Source organism: Sebastes umbrosus, chromosome 21 (genome assembly GCF_015220745.1).
Source record: "Sebastes umbrosus isolate fSebUmb1 chromosome 21, fSebUmb1.pri, whole genome shotgun sequence".
Taxonomy (NCBI): domain Eukaryota; kingdom Metazoa; phylum Chordata; class Actinopteri; order Perciformes; family Sebastidae; genus Sebastes; species Sebastes umbrosus.
The window spans coordinates 7,187,251-7,200,481 of record NC_051289.1 but is presented as its reverse complement, the minus strand read 5'-3'; the positions used below and the strand labels follow the sequence as shown (position 1 = coordinate 7,200,481).

At 36.5% G+C, this 13,231-nt stretch overlaps 1 protein-coding gene across 9 annotated transcripts; it reads left to right on the top strand.

The window, feature by feature from the left end:
* Window positions 1–2,393: 2,393 nt before the first annotated feature.
* On the top strand, window positions 2,394–13,026 carry LOC119480450 (poly(U)-binding-splicing factor PUF60-like). Of its 9 annotated transcripts, none has more exons than XM_037756684.1 (12): window positions 2,442–2,538; window positions 4,088–4,185; window positions 4,407–4,502; window positions 5,396–5,485; window positions 5,985–6,035; window positions 7,123–7,284; window positions 7,371–7,463; window positions 9,023–9,236; window positions 9,319–9,551; window positions 10,138–10,270; window positions 11,966–12,213; window positions 12,300–13,026. In XM_037756684.1, exons 3-12 carry the CDS (start codon window positions 4,425–4,427, stop codon window positions 12,597–12,599), a joined length of 1,602 nt encoding a protein of 533 aa, XP_037612612.1. In that variant the 5' UTR covers window positions 2,442–2,538; window positions 4,088–4,185; window positions 4,407–4,424; the 3' UTR covers window positions 12,600–13,026. The 9 variants fall into 9 exon arrangements, with proteins under 9 accessions (XP_037612616.1, XP_037612618.1, XP_037612615.1 ...); XM_037756685.1 differs by lacking the exon at window positions 2,442–2,538 and adding an exon at window positions 2,552–2,599; XM_037756687.1 differs by lacking the exon at window positions 4,088–4,185 and having other exon boundaries at window positions 2,395–2,538; window positions 9,319–9,509.
* Window positions 13,027–13,231: the final 205 nt, after the last annotated feature.

Sequence of the window (13,231 nt, the reverse complement as noted above, 5' to 3'; positions counted from 1 at the left end):
TATTTATTTACTGGACTAGGATTTAATGTTGAGTCCACTACATATCCCAGTATGTATTGAGTATATTTTGATGTTCACATTAACACATTTATTAAAAAATATATTCAAGACAGTATTATTTTTTTTATTTAGGCATCGCCATTCTATTGGTAATATACATTATAATGATACAAAATATTTTAATTGGTATATCAAATGCATATCACTCCTATATTCGAGAATGAGTAATAATTATCAGGAGAAAAAACAAATGTAGTTTTGGACCATTTGAGTCAAACATTGTCAGCCTAAATATAATATTCTTGCACTATGTAGTGTAGCTCTAGGCTTGGTTGAGAGATTCTCTATTATAAAAAAAAAAGAAAAAAAAATTGTAGAGAAGAAGAGATACTTTTAGTATCTATGAGGATATAATAATAATGATTAACAGCTACCAAAATGTGTAGCTAAATGTGTAAATACATTACCGTGGAGGCACCATCGAAATAAAATACAGTATTTGATTAAAAAATTGGCAATAGAAATACAGGTGAAATCCCATATAGGGTTACATAATCTAATGAGTCATGATGTTCTCTTTATACATCCATTGTCATAACATTATTTTTCATGGATTTTTTTTTTCAATATTTTATTTAGAAAGTTCAATAGTAATTACATAAAGTACATGTTCAGACCTTTCATTACAAAAAATGTCAGGAAATATATTTCACATTATAAAAATAATATAAATAAAATAAATTACACAACATAAAATGTAAGGAAAGGAAAAGAAGATGAATAGGAACAAAAAATAAATAACAATAGGGGTCTGTTAAACACTAAATTTGAAATGTCTCCATAATCTAATAGTTTTTTTTTAAATGAAGAAAAAAAATTGTAGAAAAGAAGAGATACTTTTAGTATCTATGAGGATATTCAAGATAAATAACAATAGGGGTAAATTAAACACTAAATTTGAAATGTCTAAATAATCTAATAGTTTTTTCTAATTCAGAATTTTTAAGTTTTAAGTTTTCAATCATAGTCAAATATATTTTTAAATCAGTATCTGTAAATGTATAAAAGGAGGGTAGTCTTCTGATCCATATAATTTTATGGATATAATATTTATTTTTCAAAGATGCATTCAAAGTTCCACATCCGGTACAATCATCGCGAGGGTTCTGCTATCGCGATACCTTCCATTGAAAACGTGAAGATCTCGCGAGCGTTGTGGTGTGGCGGGCCTCTCCGTCGAGAGGGTGTGCTCCACATCCCATTGTTTATGGACTTGTCATGGACAATAACAAAGATGATTTTCTGGTGAATAACATTCTCATTCTTAGAAAATTTTATTTGCACAAATCCAAGTATATGAAAGTGAAACCTATAGGTTTAATGTGTTTCATTCTGAGTTTCTTTCCTACATAAAAGCCCTTAAAGTCATGAAAAACAGAAAAAGCATTGAAATTTCTTAGTATAATAGAAGATTATGAATTACAGGTACAGCCCCATAGCCCTTAATTTAATTTATTATTATTTTAATGTATAATTTTACATATTTTATTTGTCCTTGTTCTGTATGCACCTTGTCCTTTTACTCTAATGCAATGATGAATGAGCCATGTTGTTTGTAAATTTGAATTTGTTCAATAATTAAAAAAAAGATATATAAAAAAAAAAAAATCTATGGACCATGTTGTTTGTAAATTTGAATTTGTTCCAAAAAAAATATTAAAAAAAAAAAAAAAAAAGATCTATGAGCCATGTTGATTGTAAATTTGACTTTGTTCAATAAAAAAAAAAAGATCTATGAGCCATGTTGTTTGTAAATTTGACTTTGTTCAATAAAAAAAAAAGATCTATGAGCCATGTTGATTGTAAATTTGACTTTGTTCAATAAAAAAAAGAAGATCTGTGAGCCATGTTGTTTGTAAATTTGACTTTGTTCAATAAAAAAAAAAGATCTATGAGCCATGTTGATTGTAAATTTGACTTTGTTCAATAAAAAAAAGAAGATCTGTGAGCCATGGTGATTGTAAATTTGACTTTGTTCAATTAAAAAAAAAAAAAAAGATATAAAAAAAAAAAATCTATGAACCATGTTGTTTGTAAATTTGAATTTGTTCACTTAAAAAAAAGAAAAGATATAAAAAAAAGATCTATGAGCCATGTTGTTTGTAAATTTGAATTTGTTCAATAATTAAAAAAAAAAAGATATAAAAAAAAAAAAATCTATGAACCATGTTGTTTGTAAATTTGAATTTGTTCACTTAAAAAAAAGAAAAGATATAAAAAAAAGATCTATGAGCCATGTTGTTTGTAAATTTGAATTTGTTCAATAATTAAAAAAAAAAAGATTAAAAAAAAAAAAAAAGATCTATGATCCATGTTGTTTGTAACTGAGAAAGAAAAAAGTGTGCTCCACATCCGCCACTATCATCGCGGGAGTTCTGCTATCGCGATACCATCCATTGAAAGCTTGTAGATCTCGCGAGTGTTGTGTTGAGTGGGCCTGTCGAGACGGTGTGCTTCATGGCGGTTACGGAGACTGCGGTAAATAAAACCTTCACTAAACAGATGCATTAACATTTTTTCCAGCTACAGTGGCGGTTGCGTAAGTAATTTGCGATGTTTGGTAGAATGTATCTTGAACTAAATATGCTGTAAATTGTCAGTAGATTTCACTGGGGAACAAACGGCGCCATAATGATGAATGCTAAGCTAATATCAGCTAGCTCCTTGTTAGCAACGAAGCTAACGCAAGCTAACTAAGAACCAGGCCTCGTTCATCTTATATTGCTTTTATGTTATAATTAAGGTAATTAAGGTAATTTAGGTGTGATGAAGAGATGAAGTTGTTATTATTCATATCGATTTTAGCTTAATAAGTCTTCGGCTAAGGTTTAATCCATGGATGTAAACGGTTTAACTCAGGGGTCAGCAACCTTTACTATCAAAAGAGACATTTTAGGCAAAATAAAATAAATAAATAATCTGTCTGGAGCCGCAAAACATTTGAGCATTGTGATGAAGGTAACACAGTTTATAGTATATACGTCTAATGCAGTGAAGGCCAAAGGGACAATGTACTACGGAGTATTAGGGCCACATTGAGGGAAAAAACATCTGAGATTTACAGAATAAAGTCATAATATTATGAGAATTAAGTCATAACTTCAGGAGAAAAAAGTCGTAATATTACGAGAAAAAAGTTGTAATATTACGAGAATAAAGTCAGAACTTTACGAGAAAAAAAGTCATAATTTTATGAGAAAAATCGTAATATAACGAAGATAAAGTCATAACTTAAGAAAAAAAAAAGTCGTAATATAACGAAGATAAAGTCAGAACTCAAGAAAAAAAGTCGTAATATGAGAATAAAGTCAGAATATTACGAGAATAAAGTCATTACTTTACGAGAATAGTCAGAATATTGCGAGAATAAAAGTCGTAATATGAGAATAAAAGTCGTAATATTACGAGAATAAAGTCATAACTTTAGGAGAAAAAAAGTCGTAATATTATGAGAATAAAGTCATAACTTTAGGAGAAAAAAGTCACAGTATCATGAGAAAAAAAGTCACAATATTACAATAATAAAGTCACAATATTATTATAATAAAGTCATAATATTACAATAATAAAGTCACAATATTATTATAATAAAGTCACAATATTATTATAATAAAGTCACAATATTATTATAATAAAGTCACAGTATTATTATAATAAAGTCACAATATTATGAGAATAAAGTCACAATATCAAGAGAATAAAGTCACAATATTATGAGAATAAAGTCACAATATTATGAGAATAAAGTCACAATATTAATACTCCATCGCACATTTTGCACATTAATCCTCACTGCAATACACTTATATACTATATACTTAGACTATAAGCTGTGTTACCTTCATCACAATGCTCAAAGGTTTTGCGTCTCTTTTGATAGTAAAGGTTGCTGACCCCTGTCCTAACATTAGCTGACTATAAGTCTAAGGAAAGACGGGTCGGCTATGTGAAGATTGCAATGTACGAAATAATGCTAGCTGCCTGTTTCTCTTAATGTTAGTCTGAAGGCATTTTTTATTTCCCCTAGAATTTGTTGAATTGTTAAAGCTTCCCCCGTCAGTCCTCCTCCCCTTGGGGGCTTTCCTGCCTCAGTCTGGTGGACCCTGCGATTAGCGGGTTGCGTAGGTAAGGTAACCCATCTGGGTTAAACCCGGGTGTAACGTTATGTCCTGTATTTGCTAGCTATATTTAATGATAACATGTGCTGTGTGAGGTGATGTGACTTCTGATTGCATTTACTGGGGAAAATGTAGTTTGGGATGTACATACAGGCAGGTGTTAATGCTCCAGATTCTGTTTATGAGTTTATATATTTTCTTTAATAAATTGCTGTTTCTGAATTGCAGGGAGGTGAAGCCCTGACGATGGAGAATGGACAGGGCACAGGCTCCAAGCTTGGCCTGCCGCCTCTCACCCCAGAGCAGCAGGAGGCACTTCAGAGGGTAGGAAACCCCTGACATACATTATCTGCCAATATGTTTACCATTAGTGATAAATGTAATTACCAGTGTAAGGTTGTATCATTAAAGTAAATCTGTCTACATGCATAATAGGGGACTAAATAAACCTGATTTCCCCTGGAGAAAGCCAATTTATTGTCCAAGTGTATATGTGTAACTCCAGATGTTCCAATACTATTTTTTTCCTGTCCGATACCTGAACTTGCGTTATCGACCAATACTGAGTACCGATATGATAATAAAGATATTATTTAACATATGTTTACTACTGATCATGTATGGATGTGATATGATACTAAGTTTGTTGTATGGCTTGGCTCAGATTAAATCTTTTGTAAAACATGAACAAATGCATACAGAGAATGAATGCAATAGAATTTCTAACGTTTGCTGCTGTGGTTCGTCCTTTTTTCCCTTTTGCCTTGGTGAAGTTGTTGTGATATTTGGCTTGATTTGTCTTTAAAAAAAACACGTTTTTGAGTTTGACACAATGTACAAATAATGAAAGTATGATGTACACATAACACAATGGGAACCTTTTTAAAAAGCAGATTTTTTTTCTTTTATTTATTTTTTATATAAATTAAGTATTTTTTAATATTACTATTGTTTGCATTTTGTTATTATATTTCAATGTCTGACATGTAAGGTAAGGGACAATCTATGCACCTTTTGATATACTTTCTCATACTGGATGCGAACACATTTTATTCATTGGTAGTTATTTGTTAAGATTAATAAAGATATTGCTGGAAAAAAGATTTTAGGTAACTATACTGATACCGTGTTAGTCAATATTTATTCTTGGTAATAATGTAACAAGTGTTCGTTCATATGAGAAACTTAAAAATATAATGGCTTTTTTCCTTTTCCAGGCAAAGAAGTATGCCATGGAACAAAGCATTAAGAGTGTGTTGGTGAAGCAGACCATTGCCCATCAGCAACAACAGCTCACCAACCTGCAGGTGAGATGTGTAAAATGTTTTGTTTTTTGTCTCTGCCGAACAAAAAGTTTGTAATGCGCGTTTCGTCTTGATTCTAGACATAATATCTTAGTGTTTTCCTACATTAGTAATTCAGACATCACTTCACTCAGAAGTCGGTTTTGTTAAAGCTCTCTTGGAAGTCTTACTCCTGTCTCCCTCGCGCTGTGAAAACGACCACACATGTAGACATGTGCCCTTGCTTTTGCCTCTGCTCTTTTTCAGATGAAGATCGTCAATATTGATTATCATGTTAAATGCTTTGCACTTTTAAAGGGGACTTGTTTATGTTTATTGCTGTGATTTGTAATTTAGGGGAGGCAACTCCCCAAACTGTATGTTGTTTAGAGGGAGGTTCTGAATATGGTGTTAGCCTAACCACTCTTGTCTATTTTGCAAAGCAATTACATTTTTGAAAAAGCAAAGCTAAGGGATACCTAACCTACTTTTCAGCACTTTTTCCATCTTTACTGTCTTTCAGATGGCAGCAGTGACAATGGGCTTTGGAGATCCTCTCTCACCTTTACAATCGGTCAATAGATTATTAAATTATTTTTCTGTGCGCATAACCAATGGAAAAGGACTGTTACCCTTCTTTTACTGGTTGCTTTGCAACAATCCCTGCCTTTTTATGTAACCAAAGAATGCATATTTTGTAAGAAAACATGGCTTTCTACAGCTATCATACCTGCGACCATGTCAGTAATCCTCTGTGAGATCAAGGACTGCTGTTAACCGTAAAATCACTTATTTGGTTCCTTGAGTCGCAATGGGATAATTTGCATTAGTACTTTTAACAAGAAGTTAGCCAAAGCTTTATGGCTGTTAATGAGCTTTTTAAAGGGTTTATAAATGTAAGAAAAGCCTATTCTCTTTGAGAAATATGCATTTGCTCGATTTAAAAACGGGAAGTTCTTGGCATGGGACGAAAGAGGGATAGCAATCTCTTTAATGGACGAAAATGAGAGAACTGCTGGAACAGGGATCTTTATTGGCCATCTCAAAGTCAGGTTTTTCTGTCAATGAGGAAGTCAACTTTCCCATTATGTCATGAATTAGGCACATGTTATATATGTGTTGGTAATAGAATGAAATAGCAGAAGCAGACTGACTCAAAGGCATCAGTAAACTTTCGGTGGTTAGACCATCCCTCCCCTTAAACTTGAGAAGAAAGTTTGATTTACTTTCATCAAGACTTTGTATGGATTTCGTTTGAACTCCACGCTTACTATTGTTACCTTACTTGCATCCCTGGACTACAGGTCAGTTACTGAAGCCAAATATTTGTGAGGGCTGTGCATGTCCATCACCTCAGTGTGTTTTTCTCCATATGTCTGTTCAATAGTGACAGAATAGAAGTCATATTGTAATTACAAGTGGTGACATCCACATTTTATAACTGTTATACATGCTAGTATTTTTTCACAAAGTTCTGTCCATTGATTACTGTATCCCATTATTATACAGACCCCCTAACTTGGAATTGGCCTCTTTACTGTTTTGGGGGAAAAACAAGCACAGTAGAAAATACACATTTATTATTATTATGATTGTGTGTGTTTGTCTTCCTTTCTTTTGCTCTCTAATGCTTATCATGTGTTGTTTTCACCGCCTGGCAGGTGGCAGCTCAGCGGCAACGTGCCCTAGCCATCATGTGTCGGGTGTATGTGGGCTCCATATACTATGAGCTTGGTGAGGACACCATCAGACAGGCCTTTGCCCCTTTCGGCCCAATCAAGAGCATTGACATGTCTTGGGATTCTGTTACAATGAAACACAAGGTCAGTGTCATTTAAGTGTTACACATTACTGTTGGAGATTACAAATAAAGCTGCCTAACTCTTCCATGTGATTTGTCTGACTGCAGGGGTTTGCCTTTGTGGAGTATGACGTGCCAGAGGCTGCTCAGCTGGCTCTGGAGCAGATGAATTCAGTCATGCTGGGGGGGAGAAACATTAAGGTACGTTGTCTGGAGATTTGAGTACCTCTCGAGGACTTACGTACGCATGGACAAAGAGAAACAATTTAATATCTCCCATTTTTCTAAATGTCTTTTGAGGGATTTGGGTAGGGCTGACCCGAATTCTTCGAAGCTTCGACTGTTGCCATGGTAATCGACCTCCAAATCAGTATTTGAATGCTTTGTTTTTTGCTTTTTTATATGTAAGTATGTAATAATAATGTATAGATCCCAAAATACCCCATGAAATAAGGAATAATTCCACAACATTATTCATATTCAACATGAGTTATTATTAGTTATTCTCAGACCGATATCGCTGTTTATGTGTAGAAGTGCGTTTGTGTACAGTAGTGCGGCAGCAGCACTGTCCCAAAGCTTCGAATACCTTCGAATATTTCTCACCGAAGCTTCGAACACCAAAAAATGGTATTCTGGACAGCCCTAGATTTGGGATACTGAGTCAATTTGTTAATTAACTGCTTTTGTGACACTGAAATGACTTGTGAAATGACTTATACGTGACTAATTTCTCTTTCCCTTTGCTTGTTTGTGTTTGACTTCCAGGTGCGTGTGTTGTGTATGTCTGGGTGTGTGTTTAGCGTACTGTCTGTCTGTGTTGTGTGTTATGCTTCCATGATGTCATCAAGGCTGTTTTAGTGACCAGTTCCAGTAGGATGCCCAGCGGCGCGTGGCGTCGCTCTGTGTCCAAGGTGTGCTGATGATGGGCTGCGCCTGGTTGGTGTTGCTTGGCCGCCCCATCTGTAGTACAGATCCCAGTCGCACTTAGATGCTCGTCTTGCATAGGGAGAGGAAGTTGTCAGGGCGCGTAGCAGTAGCATGAGACACGTGATGCGTTCCCCTCTCGGTTTGCTACCAGCTCAGCCAGTCACACTGTGCATGCAGTGTGACTGGCTGAGCTGGTGGCTGGTTTTGAAATACCGCTGCAGTTCCTTGTTAGATAGATTCGCAGTTATTTACAAAATAGCTTTGCATTTCATCGGAAATGCAGTAATAATTGCTACTACATATGTGGAAAGTTGTATTGTTGACAAGAGCTGGCAAGATAGATGTAAAACAGACAAATTAAGTGTTGGTACAGTGATTTAAATTAATGTTCAGCGTCCCTGAGAGACCCTGTTTGTTTGACAGGCTGGTTTTGAATTTGTGGTCATAAAAAATGAGAGCTCTGAAAAGGGCAAGTGATCTACACAGAACTAAATATTGTTACTATAAAATACTATATAGAAAATACTAAAGTATTTTTTACCTGGTGGCTAGTATAAGAATGATAGACTGAAGAAGAAAGGGTGAGTGCTTTTTCAGATTTCAGAACCACTTTATCAGATATTTTGAAGAATATAGTAATGGAGAGAGACCAAGAATACTTGCCAGGATAGCATTGTGTCATGATTGTAAGAGGAGAGTGGCTTTGAACGCGGTGGCTGTCGAAAGTTAGTGCTGCAGGGACTTGGAGTTTTGCGGTAGTGCGTTCTCGTTTGGTATAAAAAAAAAAAATCCCTTACTCAGTAGCCCTGCTGGTATGATCTGTGCTATAGGTTGGGCGGCCAAGTAACATCGGTCAGGCGCAACCCATCATTGACCAGCTGGCAGAGGAGGCGCGCGCCTTTAATCGGATCTACGTGGCCTCCGTCCACCCCGACCTGTCAGATGATGACATCAAGAGTGTGTTTGAGGCCTTCGGAAGGATCAAGTCATGCACGTTAGCCAGAGACCCCACCACAGGGCGACACAGAGGCTTTGGCTTCATCGGTGAGCTCGAGGGCCCTCATTCGCTCGTGCTCTTTGTGTTGCCATTGCTCCGCTATTTACTACTATTATTATTCACTTACAGAGTATGAAAAGCCTCAGTCAGCCCTGGACGCTGTGTCTTCTATGAACCTCTTTGACCTGGGGGGTCAGTACCTACGGGTGGGCAAAGCAGTGACTCCGCCCATGCCCCTACTGACCCCCACGACCCCCGGTGGTCTGCCGCCTGCTGCAGCGGTGGCCGCAGCGGCAGCCACCGCTAAGATAACGGCCCAGGCAAGTATGAATCCCTTCCAAAGGGATTTAATGGCCTTCCAGGTAAATATAACCCAGATCTAGCTAGAATTGACACCAAAAGCACAGATATGGGCATAGATGTTTTTATTGAGGTGACTGGGAGAAGCCCAGTTTTGTAGGGGTCACATAAAAACAGTAGTTGCCCTGACACAGTGTCAATTTTACAGAATATGAGACATTCTGGCTTTTTTTATCCAGTTTAATGTGTTCAAAACAGAATCTGAAGATTGTATAGTATACATTGTACAGTGATAAAAGCTCCTCCCATTCACTGATTGGGTGTGCAAGATAAGTCTTCTCTCTTAGTTGGCACAAACACATTGACAGCTATTTTCCAGTGTGATCATTCGCAATGATAAACCAGACGGTTGTGTTACTTGTGTCATGATTGAAAAGTTTTCTTAACATCACTGCTGTGTATTTATGACTTGCTAGGAATAGTTGATGATTTTGTCAGTAAATGTGTACTGAAATAATGTTAATGCTCACTAAAGAGAGGCGAGGCTGAGCTCACTCTGTGCCGTGCTGTGTGATCCTTGACTCTGCTGCCTTGTGCTGTGCTCTGTGTGTTTCCCTTACCTAATGTCTTCGGCCCCCCTCTCTTAAGGAGGCTGTAGCCGGCGCTTCAGTCCTGGGGGCGTTAGCCGCGCCCCAGCTTCTCAGTCAGCAAATGGGAATACCTCAGGCTGTTATGGCTGCCCAGGCACCAGGGGTCATCACAGGTGTGTACCAAGACATGAGTGAGTGCTCATTTTTATAAAAGCAAGAGTTAAATTGTGCTTTTATTGTGCTGTGTAAAGTCATACAGCTTAACACGCAATTAGGGCTGCAACCAACAATTAGTTTCATCGTCGATTAATCTGTTGATTATTTTCTCGATTAATTGATTAGTTGTTTTGTCTATAAAATGTCGGAAGTGTCCACAACTCAAAAATGAAGAGGAGTGAAGAAACCAGAAATATTCATATTAAGAAGCTGGAATCAGAGAAGTTTTACTTTTTTTCTTGAGAAATTACTCAAACCGATGAATCGATTATCAAAATAGTTGGCAATGAATTTAATAGTTGACAACTAATCAATTAATCGTTGCAGCTCTACACAATGCAACTTAACCTATTGTTTTAAAGCTCTTGCCACTTTTAAATGTCTAACCTGTTTATTTTGTTTTGCAGTTCTAATAATACTTGTGAATATCATTAATGTTTGTTTTTTAGGTAAATTACCAGGTAACTTGTCATAATTATAGACTAGAACAAACTGATACAAATGTATTCCTCTCCTATTATCCTGTCCTTTTTTCAGTTTTCAACATGAGATACACCAGGTTTTAGGAATTTAGGTTTTTTGTTTGCTCAATTTTAGTCAGTCACAATCCTCACAATGTTTGGACCACTGTATCGGTTTACAGTTGTTGGCCCAAGACCCATCTGTCCATCAAATGTTACCAAAATGTGATTGAAATAGAGACTGGAAATCAGGACTTAGTGTAAATATAACTTCCTTTGTCAAAGCATTAATCTATGAGAGTTTGGCTTAATAGAGTGGTGCAGGGATGACGTATTTCTGTTGGCGAACCCGGAAGTTAGCATCGCACTGGTTCCCTCGACAAAAAGCCAATGGGATTTTTGGATTATTGTAGAAAATAAGCTCCATGGGAAACAAATGTTTGATACGCATTTTGTTCAACAAGATAATCTTCACAAGTGAATACCACTTGTATGATTTTTGAAGCATAAATGCAATTGCCCAAAGTAAAAAGCTAACGTTAGGCTATAGACGAACTACCACCACCACTAAGCTAAAGGTGGACTAGTGTTCGGTGTGATGACGTTTAGTAGTCTCATTTAACTTGTTAGCAGTCGCCTTTTTTAATGAAATGTAAAAGCTTCAAAATTCACGAGTGGGATATTTACTGACTAATTATATCTTGTAGAATAAAACGTTAAAATCTCTTCTGCTTGTTTTAACCACAGACCTTATTTCAGGTATCTAAATAAAAAACCATTGACTTCCAGACGAGGGAACCAGAAGTGCTAAAATGCTAACTCATTTCTTTTTTTAGGATTCATGCAGCACTCTATGCAGCCACCTGTTACCTGGAGTTGAAGCTCCATCTTTTCTTTTAATTCCTTAAAACATGAGTAAATAGGTGATATTTGAAGATTGTTAAACTGTGCAATATCTGAAGGCATGGAGTGAATAGTATGGTAGGTTTGATTTAGCCCACTGTAATGGTATCGTGTTGCAAGCCATTGTTAAACATTTGATTAACAACAGGATCAATATTTAATTTGACTCAAGCCATAATGAGTGTGGTTGATTATCAGGTAAGTTAGCACATAAATACACGACTATGGTTGAGTCTTTCTTTTTTTTAAGAGTTTGTTTATTTGCACACTTGATGTCACTGAATGCACGTCTGCCTTTTCCTAAAGGTGTGACTCCAGTGCGTCCTCCCATACCAGTGCTTCCCCAGGTCGGGCTCGTGAACCCCGTGCTCGCATCGCCGCCGGTCCTGTCCAATCAAGCCGGTGGCTCCAACCAACAAGAGAGGAAAGAAGAGAAGGAGGAGTCGCTGCAGGATGGTACAGGCCAGGAGATGTTGAGTGACCAAGAACACATGAGCATCTCGGGCAGCAGTGCCAGACATATGGTGATGCAGAAACTGCTTAGAAAATCAGAGGTGAGGTTTGGGAGATATTTATATGTATATTTACTCCTTTTTATTATCAAAATGATTTTTTTACTTCCGAAATTCTTCCTCTTCAGTCCACGGTGATGGTGCTTCGAAATATGGTTGGACCTGAGGACATAGACGACGACCTGGAGGGCGAGGTGACGGAAGAGTGCGGGAAGTTTGGCTCCGTCAACAGAGTCATCATATACCAAGAAAAACAAGGAGAAGAGGAGGATGCAGATATCATTGTCAAAATCTTTGTAGAGTTTTCCATGGCCTCAGAGATGAATAAAGCCATCCAGGCCCTCAATGACCGCTGGTTCGGAGGTCGCAAAGTTGTCGCAGAGGTGTACGACCAAGACCGTTTCAACAGCAGTGATCTCTCTGCATAAAGAGTCGCCCATCCATATACCTGTCACCCAAGCTCGTTTCAGCCACAGTCACTGTAGCTAGAGAGACGGGGCCTCTGAAACTTGTAATTATGTTTATTTCTTTTTTAAACATGCTGTTGATATTAATGTTAAACGCCCCATTGGGGGAGGATTCATTACAAATATTTGTGTCACATTTTTTGCTTTGTTATCTGTGAAGACTCCTTTTTTGGTGCAAGTTTCCAATTTTTGTAATCCAATCTTGTAACACATTTATGTTTTCGTGCTTTAGCTCCTTTTTTTTCTTTTTTTTTTTTTTCTTTCATGAAATTGCCGGGACATGTAAACACTTTTTATTTCTACAATTAAAGGTTATTGTTTGTCCACAAAGTTGAAGTGAGGTGCAATTTTTTTATGAATGGTTATGAATAAAAAATCCTTCAAAATTTATGTATTTGTAAACACGCTTCTGTGTGGTTGTAGAACATAATATTTGATTCATAAGTAAAAACATATACTTCGAGCATTTGTTGTTGGTCCAATATTCTTTTGGTTATTCTGCTTTAGTTGTTTTTAAAGGGGGTGAACAACAACACCGTATAATAACCCCTCAGAGTTTTAAGAGGCATTTTTACTTTGAGATATCAGTCATT

Bases quoted from the DNA above. Each gene is read 5' to 3' on its own strand.
- LOC119480450 (XM_037756681.1), top strand. From the start codon at position 2,518: ATGGCGGTTACGGAGACTGCG. The intron at 2,539-4,406 runs GTAAATAAAACC...TCTGAATTGCAG, and splicing joins TGGCGGTTACGGAGACTGCG to GGAGGTGAAGCCCTGACGAT. The intron at 5,486-5,984 runs GTGAGATGTGTA...ACTGTCTTTCAG, and splicing joins AACAGCTCACCAACCTGCAG to ATGGCAGCAGTGACAATGGG.